This window comes from Sitodiplosis mosellana, unplaced genomic scaffold, assembly GCF_009176505.1.
Source record: "Sitodiplosis mosellana isolate CC-2019 unplaced genomic scaffold, AAFC_SMos_1.0 Smas_scaffold_1, whole genome shotgun sequence".
NCBI classification, from domain to species: Eukaryota; Metazoa; Arthropoda; class Insecta; order Diptera; family Cecidomyiidae; genus Sitodiplosis; species Sitodiplosis mosellana.
The window spans coordinates 11,997,398-12,014,760 of NW_022595244.1; the positions used below are offsets into that span (position 1 = coordinate 11,997,398).

A 17,363-nucleotide genomic window follows, 5' to 3' on the forward strand; every position below is an offset into this window, starting at 1 on the left:
GAGAGAGAGAGAGAGAGAGAGAGAGAGAGAGAGAGAGAGAGAGAGAGCACTCGAAGACTCAAAGAATGCTTTGGAGTGGAGAAAAAATAAATCCATAAATACACGGACGAATGCTGCGTTCGTGTTATCTTAGATTTCGATTGAATTCCATTCGGTTGGCGTAATGGGAAAGCTGTTTTTTTCGGCTCAAGCTCATGCTATTAGAAAATTTTCGAATTATCAACTCTTCTCTGGTTTTGAATCCAATATTTCCACACTCGTTGCTCTCCCCCATACACTCATTGTGCTCTCTCACATGGATAACGCGTATCTGTAACAGAATCTACAACAACTCATCACTGATTTTTCACTTTATTTTATTTACTTTCATTCCACTTCGACTTACTATGCTCTCAAATGTTTATGTTTGTTGCTTTTGAAGTGAATAGTTTTCTGTTTCTATTTATTCACTTCATTTCAAGCGAATGGATGGTGTTCGTTGAAAATTTTCAGCATCGTAGCCAAAAACCAATTTATTCAGATACAATTTTAAAATTACTTCCGTGGAAAATGTTCACAATTATAATCTCTTTAAATTGCAAATTCAACAACATTTCAAAATATATTTCACAACGCTTACGGGAAATTCGCAAAGTTGGAACATGTAATACGATAACCCATTAAAAGTATGCTGTTCAACATGTAAAACTTGAATTAAAGTACATCCATTCTTGCAGAGCAATTCTGTTGGTACTCGAAAAAAAAACAAATACAGACAAATTCAGATTGCTTTAACCGCTGAAAAATCATGTTGTTATAATATTTGTGAAAAGCATGCAAAAACCAACGATATCGTAAAAATAAGTACGTCAATTGAATTATTAGAGCGTAGAAAAAACGGCTTCAAAACAACATTTTTCTGGCATCATTTGATTCAGCTCATTGATTGAAAAACAACGACCCGCTGCTCTCATTGATGTCAAAACCAAACACCGTTTTATTCCACAAAGTATCAAGTAAATGGTGGGCAACCCCAAAAGTAAACACTCTCTGAATCGGAATACGCGGTTTTGACAACCGTTGTTAAAATCGTAAACAGCGCGGTATCGATACTGGCTCCAATAATATTTCAAGCGAAAAAATCGAATCAAACACGTTGTCATTTAAATTGAAACCCTGGGAAACAGCAGGAACCTTGAAAAATCTTACGTTTTTTTCATTTGTTAGTATTTCATTTGAATGTGTTCCAATGAAAATTCTATCTCTCCCTCTCTTATTACCCATATGCTTAATGTGTGATGAGACGAAGTCCGCCGCGGTCAACAGGCGAGATAGTGCACACAACATTAGCGAGAGCAGTGCAGCACACTGTACTGCTCTCGCTTCAACACACACTGCAAGGCACATAATACGAACTGAGCATAGAAGCGTAGAGAGCCAACACACAGACACGCGCATGTTACAACGATTTGCACAGGACTGAGAACACCATTGTTGGGTGTTGCCATTGAAATTTGCTCTTTTTGCCAGGCGAATACGGATTATAGGGCTGGATTCGTATGATTTTTCATTCGCCTCTAAACTAATTTACTCTGTTCTCACAAATTACATGAAATTACACCAAATGTTGCTAACGCAACCAGAACGATATACTACGTATATTACATACGTATCTAAAACTTTGACGAGTTGATTTAAATTAGCTTTTCGTCGAATTTCCCAACATCAACCAACCATTCATCACCCCCGAAAAAGTCAGTGATGTTGAAAATTTTTACCATTTGCGAATCCCGGGAAGTGTGAAACAAATAAAGCGGGTTCGTTGAACAGTTCAGTATCTATGCGTATTTTGGTTTTAGGAACTTGGGATAATATCGTTACTTCGGTGAAAAAAGAAAATGAGATATTTTGTTGGAAGCAATTATTTCTGTTCTTCTTCCTTGGCCGATTATTATTGTATAAGTCTTTCATGGCGCTCGGGCGTTTGCTACTTGTCTGTGTGTGTGTGAGTGTTTGACTTGGCGTCGAGGAACGTAAACAACAATATGGTTTTGACATGTCAACAGAATTATACGAAATTAAATAGGATTAATCTCTTGTTTAGACGGGTTTTTAGTGTCCATGTCATCAGCTTTAATTAGTTTATCCGGTTCGAGCGAACACGAAACGTTATTCAGTTCCGAGGTGAGGTTTTCCTAAACGCAGCGCATTTTTTAGAGTTCTCTTGGTGAGCGGACAATGTCAATAGAAACTTTGTCAATGACACCCAAACTAAAATGTTTTACCTTTAATTCAACAGAATTATAATGCTATGGTAGCGTTAGATTGCGCATTTAAACACATCCACAACCATTTTTCTATACACAAATTGAACCATAAGCGAGACGTTTCGTTTGAGAGACACTGAGAAACAAAAAAAAAACTTGAACATTTTATTCGTTTTTTAATATTTGATATTCGAATTCATAAATGTCCAGTCGCTGGAGAGTTGCGTCTATGTTGAATTAGATAAACCTGTTTCTGTTGAAAAGATACGATTTCATTGCTGAAAAAAGTTGTATTTCATGCATTGAAATAATGTATTATCAGAAATTCCCATCATCGTCACTTGTTTGACTACCACATGCTTTGTACCTAGATTGAGAACAAATAACACTTGTCAAACAAATCGTATGACAAAGATAATTGAAATGGTTGAGTAAAGTGAGTAAGATAACAGTCATGTTTGTTGGTGGCAGCAAGAAAAAGGAAGCATTTCGTGCTTGTATGCTGAACACTTTTAAAATACGGGCTAAAATGTATCACCGCATCGTGCAAAAAGTTTGAAAAATACACAGCATATTTGCTGGTTGTTTGTTGTTGGCGCTACCTAATCAGCAACACACCGTTGTCTACAAAGTTTGCGATCTCTATGTACGCGCGTGTGTGTCTTTCCTTCTTGTTCTTTCTTCGTTTACTTTCGTTGCGTGTGACATACCGCTTTTTTACGTTGTTGTTTCGCTTTGTTGCCCAAACATTTCTTTTAAGCCGGTATTTTGCGTGTGTTCGTTAAAATAAGAAGTTGATTGAGTCTGTATGAAATTTCGGTATTTTTCGTAGTAATCAAATGTTTAACTTGGTCTTGGGAAAACTGTCGTCTATCTATTTGAATACACGACGCCAAATTCCCTCGACGCGACGTCATTACAAAGTAGAAATGAAATTGATTTGTTAGTGAACACCGTGGCAATAAAAGTGAAAACAATAAAGACTAATGATATCAATCAATTTGACCAAGTTGGGTGCTTTGATTATTGTTATAGAGTTGAAAGCAATAATAAGCGAAACAAAGTCCGAAAATCGTTTGAAAGGCGTCGATTTCAATATTTGGCTACCCTTTGTTGTTGTCGTTGGTTTGACACGAATCCAAGTCAAGCCAAGCCAAGTCAAATCGAGCATATTCTATTGTTTCAAAAACATAGGTAAGCGATAGGGCGTCTCGTGTGGTTCACCGAACCAACGCAATAACATGTCTGCATTCGTTTAACAAATGTGCTACTTCTTGGAATTCGTCTCTGTTTATCGCAAACACCAACATATTCCCACACCAATATAACGCTATGTGAATTTTGTTTATGCTATTCATGCATGGTTGCAGACATTCTGACAGGATGATCCCTTGTTAAGTCTTGTTTTTAATTAATATTTTGGCATAGACTCGGATTTCTTGACGGTATTCGCTTTTGAATATTCAGGAAAATTCCATTGCATAACCTTGAAAAACTTCCAAACAATTGCCGTTAAAACAAGAAACAACCCAATCAATGTATTCGAATAGCCCTTTTTCCCCACGACTCATAAATTAATAATGTTGTTCATTTCTTTCTTTCGTTTCAGGTAAACACGATTTTTATGGTTTCTTCCCCCTTTTTCTATGTAGAGCATAAAGTGTATGAAAGGTATAAATTGTTGAGTTTTCAGTTGATTAATTCAATTTGTGTCACTGTCACCTACAAATGATGATAAATATTGTCTGGGCGGGATGCTTAGCACCAACGGCATCTGGAAACCCTCCCGACTTTTGTGTCGAAATGACGTTAAAATGCGTCGCTACTATGATCAAAAAAGCCAATTCGTTGTCGATGATTCCGAAATTCTCGAATAAAACTATGAACGGCAGTCACTAAAATAGTGATTAATCTGTGTCTGGTCTATGCCTAATGGTTGTTATTAGCAGAACTGAGCTTCAGAGAAAAGAATGCACACAATCAAATTGATAAATGGAAAGAAAATCATTAATTGCTATTTCAATATGCTCACTATTTATCGGGTAATGAGTTGTCCATTTCGTTGTGAGTGAGTGTGTGTGGCTCTGAGAACTCTCAATGCATGTCATTATTCCTTTTTTAGATACAATCAACAATAGCCTCTAAGTGAATCCTCTTTATTCACGCTCTTATATTTCATTCATATTTTTCCTTCTCGTATTTGTTTACAAGTAGTTTTTATTCGAAACCGATTGCCTGCTTCTTTCTACCTCTCTTCCAAATCATTTATTCCAAATGTTGATATTGATTTGAATTGATTGCGTTTTATGCTTTTCCCGATAATATTTATGAATCACTATTAACGTACTTACTATTATCCGATTACAATAGCTATTGCAAGAGGTTTTTCCGCGGAAATTCATATTCCAATTCAATTATCCGTTATGCGAACAACAAATATGCATGGGTTGTGTAAATCATTTTTGCTTCGCCAGACAGCGATTCAATTATTTTGAATTCAATTCATAAAGAGTGGCAATTAACACAATACGTATTATGTTTCATTTTGTTATGGTTGCCATTCGACACTTAATTGTGTCTATTTATTACATTTTGTTTTGACATTGTTTACACACTTTTAGAACAATTAAAAACAAATAAATTGCTTCAATGGGTGTGCTCGTCAATTTTGATCCAATAAATGCCGTGGATTTAGAATGTGCTCCGGGCCAACTGAAATGGTTCAGTCTTGTTTTGGTGTTATTTCGAATCGGCAAGCATTCATCACACTGCAATATGTTTCATTGTTGAACACCAAAAAAGCACAATAACCTCGTTCTGGCGACAAAAATGGAATTGGCGCCTGAAATGAACTTGTACGCCCTACAATGTCTGATAAAGGCGTTTCGGAGACATGCCAGCATGGCTAAAAACGGAATCAATTTGTTATCTTTTGTGTGGCGCCTCAGTTAAGATTTCACCTAACCGAGAAAAAAAAACACAGAGATAGATTTACACAAAACATTATCATAATTCAAATTCGCTTCGGCAACGCATCTGTTTTTCATTCACGCCCGAGAAGCAAGGCGCATACATTTTATGGTAACCAAATCAACTGACAAAGCAAATGATAAAAACACATATAACGCATTTTGCCATTTCTTTCATTAAATATCATTCAAGTGACAATAAAACCTTGACATTTGCTCTTTATTCTGCCTCCTTTGTATTGACGCCGTGCTGCAACCTGCAGCACACACAAACATGACCTAACTGAGTCTATTGATTTATTCTACGTCGCACATAAACGAATTAAAATACCTTTTTGTCTCGTTAGCACACATTTCGGACCAACAGTCTGTTGCGTTGAAAATGCACGTCGTTCAAATATGTGCTGGCGGCTGTCAGAGACGGACTGTGTTAGCATTCGTTGCTTTCTTTTTCGTTTTTTCATTCGTTCGTTCGTTTATATTAAAGGTATCTAGTAGCTGGAGGAATGTTAGAAATTTGCTGGTTTGAATTTGATTCAAAGCATTGCATAGACTTTAATACCTTAATTTCATATCAAAAGTGAATTCCTTTCAACGAAATAGGCGTTCATTCACATCAAGGAGGAACCACTTGCTGTAGAAGAAAAAAATACATTGCGAATCGTATTCTAGAAATCAAAACTGATTACATGCCATTAAAACGACCTCATTCCGCCGACCTCCACCAACACACGTTACAAGCGAAATCACTTCAAGGATGAGATGGCTAATTTCGAAGCTAGTAAAAAGTTTCCCTTTTAACTGGATTACTAAATAGACGAACATTTACTGAAGAACATACACACACTAACTCTCTTTTGAAATTATGTATACACGTTATGCGAAATGATTTTTTTTTTGAAAAATTCAATTCAGAATGTTTCACATTCTCGTCGATTTGTTGAGATAGGTTGGAAATAAAGAGAATGATACTTTTCTACCTTGCACCGGCATCGCCTTCTTAGAAGAAAAAAACCGATTTCTATTGAAGTATATGGCGGCAACATCGAAATAAAAACCATGCAGGCGTCAGTCTTGATGAATGCCCATTGGCAGGGGCCGGGCCAACAGCACATGACGAATGTTGATACGTGCTTTCAAAACATTATTGAATTCTATCTTCTATTCTTGTTGTACACTCTCATACCACTTTACTATTTTTTGCTCATTTCAAAGTTTCTCATAATCGAAACGTTTGCCTCTCACAAAGTTTCACATTTTTCGATTTATGAAACTTTACAATTTTCCAAATATTTCATTTTCATGAAATTATAACGCTTTTTTTTCGTTGCCAAAGTTCACTCGCATCAAAACACAAACGATGTTAATCTATTTAATGGAAAAACTTTGATGCTCCATTTTTTTCGCTTGGATTTTTTCCGTTTTTGCTTGGTATTGGATTCTGGAACATTATACCGAAGATTAACATCTAAATGTGAAAGAAAAACCATGGGTAGAACAAATCGTTAAATATCATTGGAAAATTGCTGATTTCATCTGAAACAAGTGTGTATTTTTTCCATGTTGACATCATATTTTTTTTTATCGGAACGGAAGCTGCCAATTTCCGCTTGCGGTAATGAAATGAGCTTTGGAAATCGTATTTGTGACTTTGTTAACAGTTTGATGTCAACGTTGAAAATTTGTGAAACATGTAACGGAGCAAAAAGAAAATCACTCGTGAATTGTAAAATTGATCAATTTACAAGTAGAGTAATCCGGAAGATATGAAGAGAACTTTGCCAAGTAAATTCCGAGCAAAAAATCCAACGATTATTCGAATGGATGAATCCATCAAATCGTCTTGATTGAAAACATAAATAATAACTTAGACCGATGTATTTTTAGAGGAAATACCAAGAAGTGAATGAAAGAAATGATGCATGTGAATCAGGCTACGAAATAGAATTCATTTATCCGCTTTGAACTGCCTCATTTGTGACAACACATATTAAGGGCAAAGGTTGTCGGTTTTCATGAGAGTGTAAAATGGGGAATGTTTTTTTTATGTGAATTTAAATGTGGTGTGGTTCATGATCAGGATTCGAATATTGAATTGAAATAAAATCGATTGTTGGATGTCGAACATGAATATTCGATCAACAGCATACGGAATTACACAAGGCCGGCGTTTCAGAGCATTTATTTTAAGTTATTCGGTGGAATTTCCAAGTAATCGGCAAATTTAAACTTATTTATTGGCCACGTGCTACCACTTAGAATGATGAATATCCGAAAATTAGTATGAATACGTTGTTACACAAGCCATTCACCATGTCTCTACTGGCCATAATTTCTGTGTGAACGAAAGCGAATTTTATTTGAACTTTGCCTTGTACAACAGACACCTGTTCGTATCCACTTCATCCTTGTGTGTATGTGTATTTGCCATTGCCGTCACTATTTTTTTTTCTCTTAATATTTAATGGCAAAACTTTTTCAATGGAATTCTAATTCAGTCGGCAGTAAAATTGCCATCGAATTCATGCCTAAATAAATCAAAGCAACACGAAGCAAACGGAGAAAAACGAAAAATGACCGTATTTTATCCGGCAAGTATTCCAATGCTATCATTGACCATACAAATGAACCAGAAAAATTAATCGTATTTCATTCACTAACGACTTATCATTCATCTACATTCATTCAAGCGTTAAGGATATTTGGCCAATGTACACATCCGTCGAGCAGAATGAGAGAGAAAGAGACACCGAGGGGGGAAGAAGAAACAAACATACGGGAGAAAATCTTATTCCGATTGGTTTGTTGTTATTTATGAACCAATGTTCATCATCGATAAAATGGCTACGTGATTTTGTTTTGCTTTGCTTTCCATTCATTCAGCAAGCGAGTTGCGTTTAATTATTTTCCGTTGGTTTTGATATTCACGTTCCGAACCAAAGGCACTTTCTCACCCAGAAAATCGTTTATTAAATAGCGAACGTTATTTCGATTGCGTTTGCTGAAACCGAATCGAACCGAACCATTCCCAAAAACAAAACAAAAAAAGCAATAATTTGATTAACTTTCGAAGCAGTTATCTAAATTCGCCATTATACATATATCATTCCTGCAATTCGCATAGATTTGCAAGAATGTTTTTATTGAAATACGGAAAATATTGATCCGAACCGTGCAAAAGTATAGGAATTCGGTCAGTGAATTGGAAATGTGCTATTTTCGATTGAATGATTTTGCGGTGGTCTGGTGCCGATGAGCAAATGCGTTCAAATGTTCGAAGATGTGCAACATATTTTTAAATTGCAGAATGGTGATATTCACAATAATTTTTGAAACCAAATTTTGCTTGAAATTTACCACATTTTCTGGCTGAACCGTTCGATCGAACGATTTTGAATTGGTTTGATATCCGACGAAGTAAACACAGATCAAGCTTTTCCGTGCGATAACAAGAAAATTCGGGAACGCATGGGAGTATTTATATTTTATATAAACCACGATGGCAGGTTGTATTATTAATAGACCGATTTACGGTGGCATTTCGACTGAAATTGGGCTAATTGGTGAGCTTGTTCATTTTCATAAAGGCACGAAACACTTATTTCGTGGAGCAAACTAATCACGTCTTATCCAAGGTCGCAACAAACTGGCAAAGAATTTACTTGACAAAATAAAAGCTCGCAAATGTGACGAAAAAAAACGCAAATCTTGTGCCAACGATGAACTTACGGTAATGATTGTTAATGTCACTACACCGATGAGAGACAGAGAATGAAGAAGTATATGAAAATATGCCAGCGGCGCTTTCTCACTTGTCAACCGAGTGCCGTTCAGTTGAAATGAAACACAGACTCATGCGGTAACAATTCCACGAATTCGTACCAAACCTCATTTCATTTCCATTATCGTTCAATCTCTCATGTATTCGCTTAATGGACTCTGTCGGGTTATTATTGTGGCACCGTGCATTTGGTTTTCAATGGTGATGCTACTACATATGATGTGCTATGTGTAATCGAGCATAACGTATGTGTGTGCGCGCACATTCCCTCGGTCGCCTGCCCGCTTGCCATTAAATCAAAAGGAAATGCAGATAAATTCCAGGCCAATGCCAAAATGTCAGAATGTGGCGTCACGTAAATGTAATTCAAATTGAATAATAATGCTTTGAAATCGATCAAAAATAATGGTGATTGTTTTGTTCGCTCGTCGTTTGAGCCACACAAAGCTGCTGTCGATGATGTGAAAAGGCTGGCTTAAAACCAAATTCTCGCAACATTATGGCAACAGATTTGCCTTTGCACGAACATTTCATTTAATTTTTCATTTTTCTCTCTTTCTGGCTGCCATTATGGAAAAACCGCCGCCATCGATGATGATCAATATTCGCATCTCGCTGGCATTGGATTGAATTAATTTATTAGCGTCGACGATGTGTTTGTACCAAATCCAAAGCAATATACAACGATGTGAACAAATTTTTTCGCCAATAACTATAATGTTGTCGTTATGGTCGACGTAAAAAACCAATATTCGTTGCTGAGCCATTTTCAAGCTCAAGCACAGATCACTTTTGAGATACGTGTAGGTAGTTTTATGGTCGCTTTGCGAGATCGAAAAGCACATACACATTTTGACGCATTATGACTTGCTCACATCTTAGATGCCTTCCACTTTATTTGATTACCGCTTATCCTCTTCGTAACTTTTTCACTTCTGGTTATCTCACTGTCTTTGTCTCTTATACTTTCTCTCTCACACTCTCTCTGTCTCTGACTCGTATCGCATATGTGATTCTACGAATTTGAATGATTACAAATGCCACACGCAACGTACTTTCAGCTTTTCACATCAATCGACATTATTATTATTTTCATCACGTCAACAAGTAAATATGATTATCATTTCTGTATTCGGTTTTATTTTTATCCATCCATTTCTATTGTCGCTTTTGTTCTAAGGGCAGAGATATCGTTGATGGGAAATGTGAAACGTAACGGCGACCGGATGTATGCGTGTATTGATGCCATGAGCTGAAAGCAACAGATAAAACGGTTTAATAATGTTCAAATTCATTATGCGCGTCAACACAAGTAGTTGAATTGTCATGTGCACGCTTGTGTGGGTGCCTGACCACTGAACTGGATATTTCCTACGAAATGTATTATTCATCTCAAATGAAATAAAACAACGATAACTCTTTTTTTTAACATTTGGAAGAAAAAAAATCAAAACATTTATTTCACGACATGCTTCATTGCGTCCGCTGTACATTCGGTATTCTTTTCAGTATTTCTTCATTTCTCGAATAAATGGTCAATTCATTCGCCCCATCAAAACTCTATAAAAACTACAGCCCTACGACAAGATTCTATACATCTAAAATGGTATTTACAAAAGTGTTTTTGTTGTTCCAAAAATGAAATTGCCTTAAACAGCTAAAAAGTTACAGTTATTTTCAGTGACATTGATTTGGTATTTCTTGAAATTGTTCGGTTTGAGAATGTGTGCAAATAGACTTATTTTAATAAGTTGAAGCCGAATTTTCTCTATCTTTCAGAATTGTTACATTTATATTCTGGTTAAGTATATTGGTTGCAAGCATAATAAAATGATTGAGGATTATTGTGAACGCGCCCACAATACAAGCGCTCGGATTGCATTATTCCGATCAATTTAAAGAATTATGTGACTCGACCGATTCTGATCATCAATTGGCAAAACAAAAAGTGTTCCGTCATTTTATCGAAATAAAATTATTTCATGAAAATCAATGTGTTGCTACCGTATAAAATAAGAATAAAAATTAAGTCGTCTTGATTTTCACCCTTTATTCGCAGACTAATTTACTAAATTCTATAAATTTTTCTGTTCAAAAGCTTTTGGATGAGCCTTTCAATTAAAATTGAAAACAAAATTGATTCTTTTTTTTTCTTCAAATTTTTCCGTCAAAATCAATAGTCGGTTCTCGTTTAAACAAGAATTATACTCTAAAATGTTTAGAGACCATTTCATTATATTTTTACTCTTCTCTCCTGAACCTCTTTTGTTCAATACACGATTCAAATTCAATTAAAATTACACATTTACACATTCAGAGATTTACATTTATAATAATAATTCATTTGGTTGATTGGTTTGGTAATTGGAAACATTTTGTTGCATTTATGTCACGGCAATGGGTTAACATTTATATTAAATACGGTAATTAGTTGGGTTTTTTTTGCTTTGCTTTGCTTTGTATGTGTATTGTATGTCAGTTGGTGACATTTTACATGAGTATGAATTTTATTGAGCTCTTTTTTCTATTTTTCTTAAAACCCAGTTTGCGTCAGTTATGTTTTAATATATTGTTCAGGTTGACATTTTTGTTCGTTCCAGAAGATGGTACCTTAATTAAATAAAATAATGGAATTTGCATCATCGATTTCCACTTACATAACTTAAAAAAATAAATACTTTCTTAAATAGAAAATAATAAATTCGGATCTGTCAGTTGTGGATTTTTTTCCTCTTAAAATTAACGCTAACCAAATTAGTCCGTTCGAAAAAAAAAACAGTTTGGTTGTTATGTTCATTGATTGTTAAAAGTTATTTTATTAGTTTTCATTTTTATTTTTTAGGTAAAACATCTATCTAAGCTTTACGAGAGCAGTATACACATTGGTAACATTTGGTGTGTCTGTGTGTGTGTGTGTGTGTGTGTGTGTGTGTGTGTGTTTGTGTTTGTGTGTTCACATTGATAAAATTGATACAGAGCGTTTGTCAATTGTCTATATTATTAGTATTATGGTTGAATCGTTAGAATGGATGCAAATTTACTTATGTAACATATTTTTTTTCAGTTCACATGTATTGGATTGAACGATTACCTAACGAATAATTAAATTACGTGATGAGATTTGGTTTTATTTTTTGCTTCATTACCTTCCGTTACTTGGTAAATTTTCCATCGAACAAAAAAAATGAACAATTACATCATCATCACTCTTTTCGATTCAATTATTTTAACTCATTCAATTGACCCTAAATGGATTCATTGGAAAATATTCAAATTCCATCTATTTTTGGTCAGTTAATTGTTCAATTTGGCCTCGATCATGTAAACAGCAACTCACACAAACTAATTTATTTATTTTTAATTATTTAATATGAAAATCGGCTTTCATGCTCAATTTTCCTATGTACCCCTTTACCAATTGTTGAGCTTATTTTGGGAATGCGTCTATTTTGCTCTACTCTCGTTGAAATTGACTGTAGTTTCGATTTATTGCATCAATTCGTGTTGATTGCTGGAGTTGTAGCGGCAGCAGCAGCAAATCATCGATCGAATCGCGTTTGCTTCTCAATGTGTTAGAGTTTGTTGAGTTTTGTGGTCGACGATTTGCTGCTAACCGTTTGCTATCTTTGTGGTCTCCATTTTGTTTCGCCATACTGGCAAAGCAGAACCTTTTTGAATGCCTGTCGGAAAACTTTGTTGAAAATCGTATAAAATATTGGATTGACCATTGAACTAGCGTATCCAAGCCATGTAACAAAATCAAATACCCAATGACTAATCTGTTGTTCACAATCACCGCAAATTGTTGGCAACAAATTCAACACGAAGAATGGTGCCCATAAAATTACGAACGTAAAGAATACGACGCCCAACACTTTGGTTGCTTTCTGCTCGAGACGAATGATTCGGCCGTGACGCGATGAATTCCGCGACATTACGCTTGAGTTGCGAGAATGATGTGATCGAACCGTTCCACAACGATTGAATAAGCACGGTGTGGATTTATTTGAACTGGTTTTGTTGTTGTTAACAGTCAACATATTTGAAACCGAATTATCCATACTACGGGTGGTGCTCATGCCGGTGCCGGCCGTGTTATTGCCCCCTAATCCATTCAAAATATTATTGTGATTGCGAAGTGTTGCCGAACGTCGCAGTGCTGATGTTATGGTCGGCACTGGTTTCGGTGCAATCAATGTGGTTTGATGGCCACCAAAACTTGAGCCGCGTCGTGATTTTTGACTCTTTCGCGTGTCCCACGTTACAACTGTGTTGGATTTTGTCTGCGGCGGTGTCATTGAAAAGCTTAACTTTCGAATGGGAACGGGTGTTGGTGATGCGGCTGGTGTTGGTGTGGTTGAATTACACATCGGCTGATGACTGGGTGCTGTCAATAAGTGTAACGTTGGCGCTGAACTGCCCATGTGCAATGCCGAACCACTCGGCGGTGTTGTGCTGAAATTACGACGTGATGTCTTGTTTGATGCAATTGCGATTGGATTGTTGTTGAGGATAAGCGGTGATAGCTCTTCGGAATTCAATTCGGATACAATTCGCACTTCAGCTTTTCGCTGTGCATGCGATTTGGCCGATCCAAAGTATGGGCATGTGCATGGCGGTGGCAATGTAATTTCATTCAATTTTGTGCCATTCGAATCGTTCGGTTGCTGCTGCTGTTTTTCATGCACGCATAATTGACTTTTTGATTGTTCCGTTGAATTTCGGCGATTTTTTCGATTTTTCATGATGTCCGTTTCCTCCGTTTCGCCGTCGTCCTCTGTCTCCGTCAGCACACGATCTCTGTGATGCCGATGCACCGACGATTCCTCATCACTTTCGTCATTTGATTGCTCATCAAAACCAATGTCATCTTGTTCGATGCGCGGCAAACTGCTGCATCGTTTGCGAAAACTCAATTCAGAATCCTGTGAATCGCTTCGTCTCAATCCACTCGTTGACCATGTTGAATGGGAAGCTCGACGTCTGCTCTTGTTACGGCGTGCCGCTGATATTGGCCTGTAAAATGCAATTGAAATTAGTTAGTTAAGATGGAACACTCAAACAGCCACTGGGATATTTGGGGCAAATATGATTTTCTCATTAAATTTCCTTCCGTTTGCTAAAAGTATTTGGCGATGAGTTTCGTTTGCCAAACATCGCTGAATATACTCTCGTACGCTCATTTCATTGGATCATTTCCGTAAAATCAAATTAAAAAACTTTTCCGCCATCTCTTCTCTTTTGCTTCCTTGTATTCCACCGTTGCATCGGCTCAATGGGCGATATGTTCAAAAATGTACTGCATAACATTTGGCCCGCAAAAACAAATTAAATTACAAAAATTTGGAAATAGATGCGTTCGTCTACTCTGTTTTCAGGACGAAAAAGACTTTGTTCATTTGAATTGTTAATCAATTCGTTTGACATGAAAGTTTATGTGGTCATTTCAAAGCATGTAACATTAACATGAGAGTTGTGTTGTATGTGAACGGCAGTTGAATGGCAACCGTTATCCGAAACCGAAATACTTTGACACAATTGACATGAATTCGGTTCACCGCAGTAATGAAATTTTGATTTGCCCAAGAACGAAAGCATCGGAATTTGAATCCGCAAGCCAGTTACAAATGACTAGATAGTATATTTATGGTGTATAAGCGAGCAGCAGCAAACAGTCAATTCCAATAATGTGCTTTGCATTCATGTTTGGCGCGTGTCTTTGCCGACACTGAGCGTCATTTCAAATTATTATTCATATTCAACGTGTGCGCTCATTCACTCGCTCTACTTTTGGCTGCAGGGCATATGGACTGAACAGCGTTTGTTGTTCACTTAAGCGTTCCCCATTATCTTTTGCTCATTCTCTTGTTGTGCGTTCTCGTTATGAAATCGATTGCCATTTCCACGGAGTGAGCGAACGAACGAACGAACGAACGAACGAACGAGAGAGATGAGAGAGGGAGGGAGGGAGAAGAAAGAGAGCGAAGAAGAGGCGGCCGAGACTCTTAACGTTGCGTATATTGGATGACTTCAAACGACTCATTGAGTGAAACTTTATAAAGGACATCCATGTTGCCTATAGAAATGATATTTTCCAGCTTAACATTTTACTTTCGGCATCAAGAGCCAACTGCTTCAAGTCGCAATGTTCAATCATCAAGTGCTTTCGTGCCGAAAATGTTTGAATGATTTTTTGATTATGTTGCCGCACTTTCAGCAAGTTGATTAAACATGAATTTCGCATGCTGTTATTCGAATCAACAAATGGGCGCAAAATACATGTACAGTTTGAATGAATGGCGAGGGAGATAGAAAGAACGAGAACGAGAGAGAGAGAGAGAGAGAGAGAGAGAGGGCGAGAGAAAGCACCGCAATGAATCGAATCGAGTGTTGTTGCTTCTATTGCTCACCATAATTGGATATTGCAATTTCATCGTACTGTCACTGGGACGACATTGATTGCCATTATGTTTCAAGTTAACATGTTTTTATCGGCTTTCATTTTAATTCTATTCAAGGCGCTTTTTTCTCTCTTTCTATATTCCGATCGATGGCGAGTTGTAGTTGCTCAACTTCTCAGTGCCGTAATAAAATTTTGTTGGTGTGTGTGTGTGTGTGTGTGCTTGTGCTGAGATTTTTGGGTACGCAAATCCTCTGCCATCGACTAAACTGAAAAAACGAATACAATGCGAGTTTTTGGTTTGAATGAATGTGCGCAATCGATGGGGGAATTCGATAAGATATGGCAAAAATCTCGAATAAACGACATTGATTCGACGATAGCACCACAACAATTCGGCAGACAACTTGACAAAAGCATCAATAAGGCGAACAATTTGGTGTTCCCAACAAAACGATGGTATTTTCCTATGAATAGCGTTGCGTTTCTTTTTCTCCGGTTATTTCTTTTTTCACAATTCAAACAAGTCAAGAAGTTCGGTTGCTTTCTGTGCGCTCCAAATTTGACCGACTATCATATCCATCTACAAATCACAATCATGATATGCAAACGAAATTTAAGCACACTAAATAAACTTTGTATACTGAATGATGGGTGACAAATTTTGGATGTTTGTTTTTGTTAACGTACATTTGAGGCATGATGAGGAAGATATTATCTCACTACATTCATGCATTCACTCAGATAATTATAGTGTGAAAAATGCCACGCATTCAAGAAAATCCCTCCATTCACATCACAATGAAGTGTGCGATGGTGTAGAATGTGCACCCGCAAATGATTTCAATCAAATATTTGGTTTATGGTTGCGCGCATAATTCAGTGTATAGAAATTCGATGTGGTTTGTTATCGGTTTTCATTGAAATTTCCACTTCTATGAATATGCATCAACGATTCTGGTGACTGAATTGATGCAACCCACATTCAAGTATGACCGAAATTCACATATCCATTCATATTTTGTTCCATCATTTTCTATACATTCTGCTTTTTCAATGCTTTTTGAAGTTGTACAACAAATAATTATGACGACGAGGACGACCGCCTAATGTTCGGCCATTCTCATTGCAACAAAGTGATAGAATATCTGGGAAAAGTGTGTGGTTGCGCAAAAAACCCAAAACAAAATCGAATTGGAATGAATTTTTGTTTGTGTTATGACATGAGCTTATGTGAATTCGCGCTCTTTTATGAAACCAAAGTGAGTAATTCCATTTGAATATGAATCGATTCGTAAAGTGCTGGTCATGGGTATGTGTGTACGGTTGGATTTTTAATTATTCGATGAATGTTAGCTAATGGTGTTCCATGGAAAAAATATGTAGAATAAAATTCTATTGCGGAAAAGCCACAAAAGGAGATTCTTCGTGTATTTAACATTATTGCCTACGCATACCAGTCATTTCAACCGGTATATATATATATATATATGTGTGTGTATGGGCTGAATAAATTTAAACACAGCAAAAGGTCAAAATGTTACAGTTACACAACAATTTTTCGCACCATTTTTGGGTCGCGCGAACCAAAAACTGGAAGTTATGCGCAAAGGCGGAAAATATTGTGGTCGGTAATAGTATACGATATTTCCTCATTTTTTTCTCCCTTCAAGTGTGGGTAAATAGAATTTTTGTGGGTTTTAATATAAGCCTGTTATTCGGCTGCTGAAAATATCAATAAACCAAAAAAATCCGGCGAATGTGTGCAGAGAAACGTTTTGACTGTGTGCCCATCATGCAAATGACCGGGCAGATGAAAATATTTGTACGTGCCTGTATCAACTACGGAAATATTAGCTTCAACTTATTTGGCTAAAACTTATTCTAGCTTATTCGATGGAATACATCTATCTACAACATAAACAGAATACGAAATATCCACCGACCCTAATTGCTAAGTAAAGCAG

General features: G+C 36.6%; 2 protein-coding genes across 3 annotated transcripts in view; one reads left to right on the forward strand and one right to left on the reverse strand.

The window, feature by feature from the left end:
- LOC129580479 (26S proteasome non-ATPase regulatory subunit 1) overlaps positions 1–17,363 on the forward strand; it is a 70,720-nt gene that overhangs the window by 16,167 nt on the left and 37,190 nt on the right. The gene's annotated exons all lie outside the window — the stretch shown is intronic.
- Positions 3,933–17,363, reverse strand: part of LOC129580480 (uncharacterized) — a 131,862-nt gene continuing 118,431 nt past the window's right edge. For both annotated transcript variants that reach the window (XM_055470939.1, XM_055470938.1), the window contains one exon: positions 3,933–14,012. In XM_055470939.1, the coding sequence (XP_055326914.1) occupies positions 12,617–14,012 (1,396 nt within the window). In that variant the 3' untranslated portion in view covers positions 3,933–12,616. The remainder of the gene's footprint in view (positions 14,013–17,363) is intronic.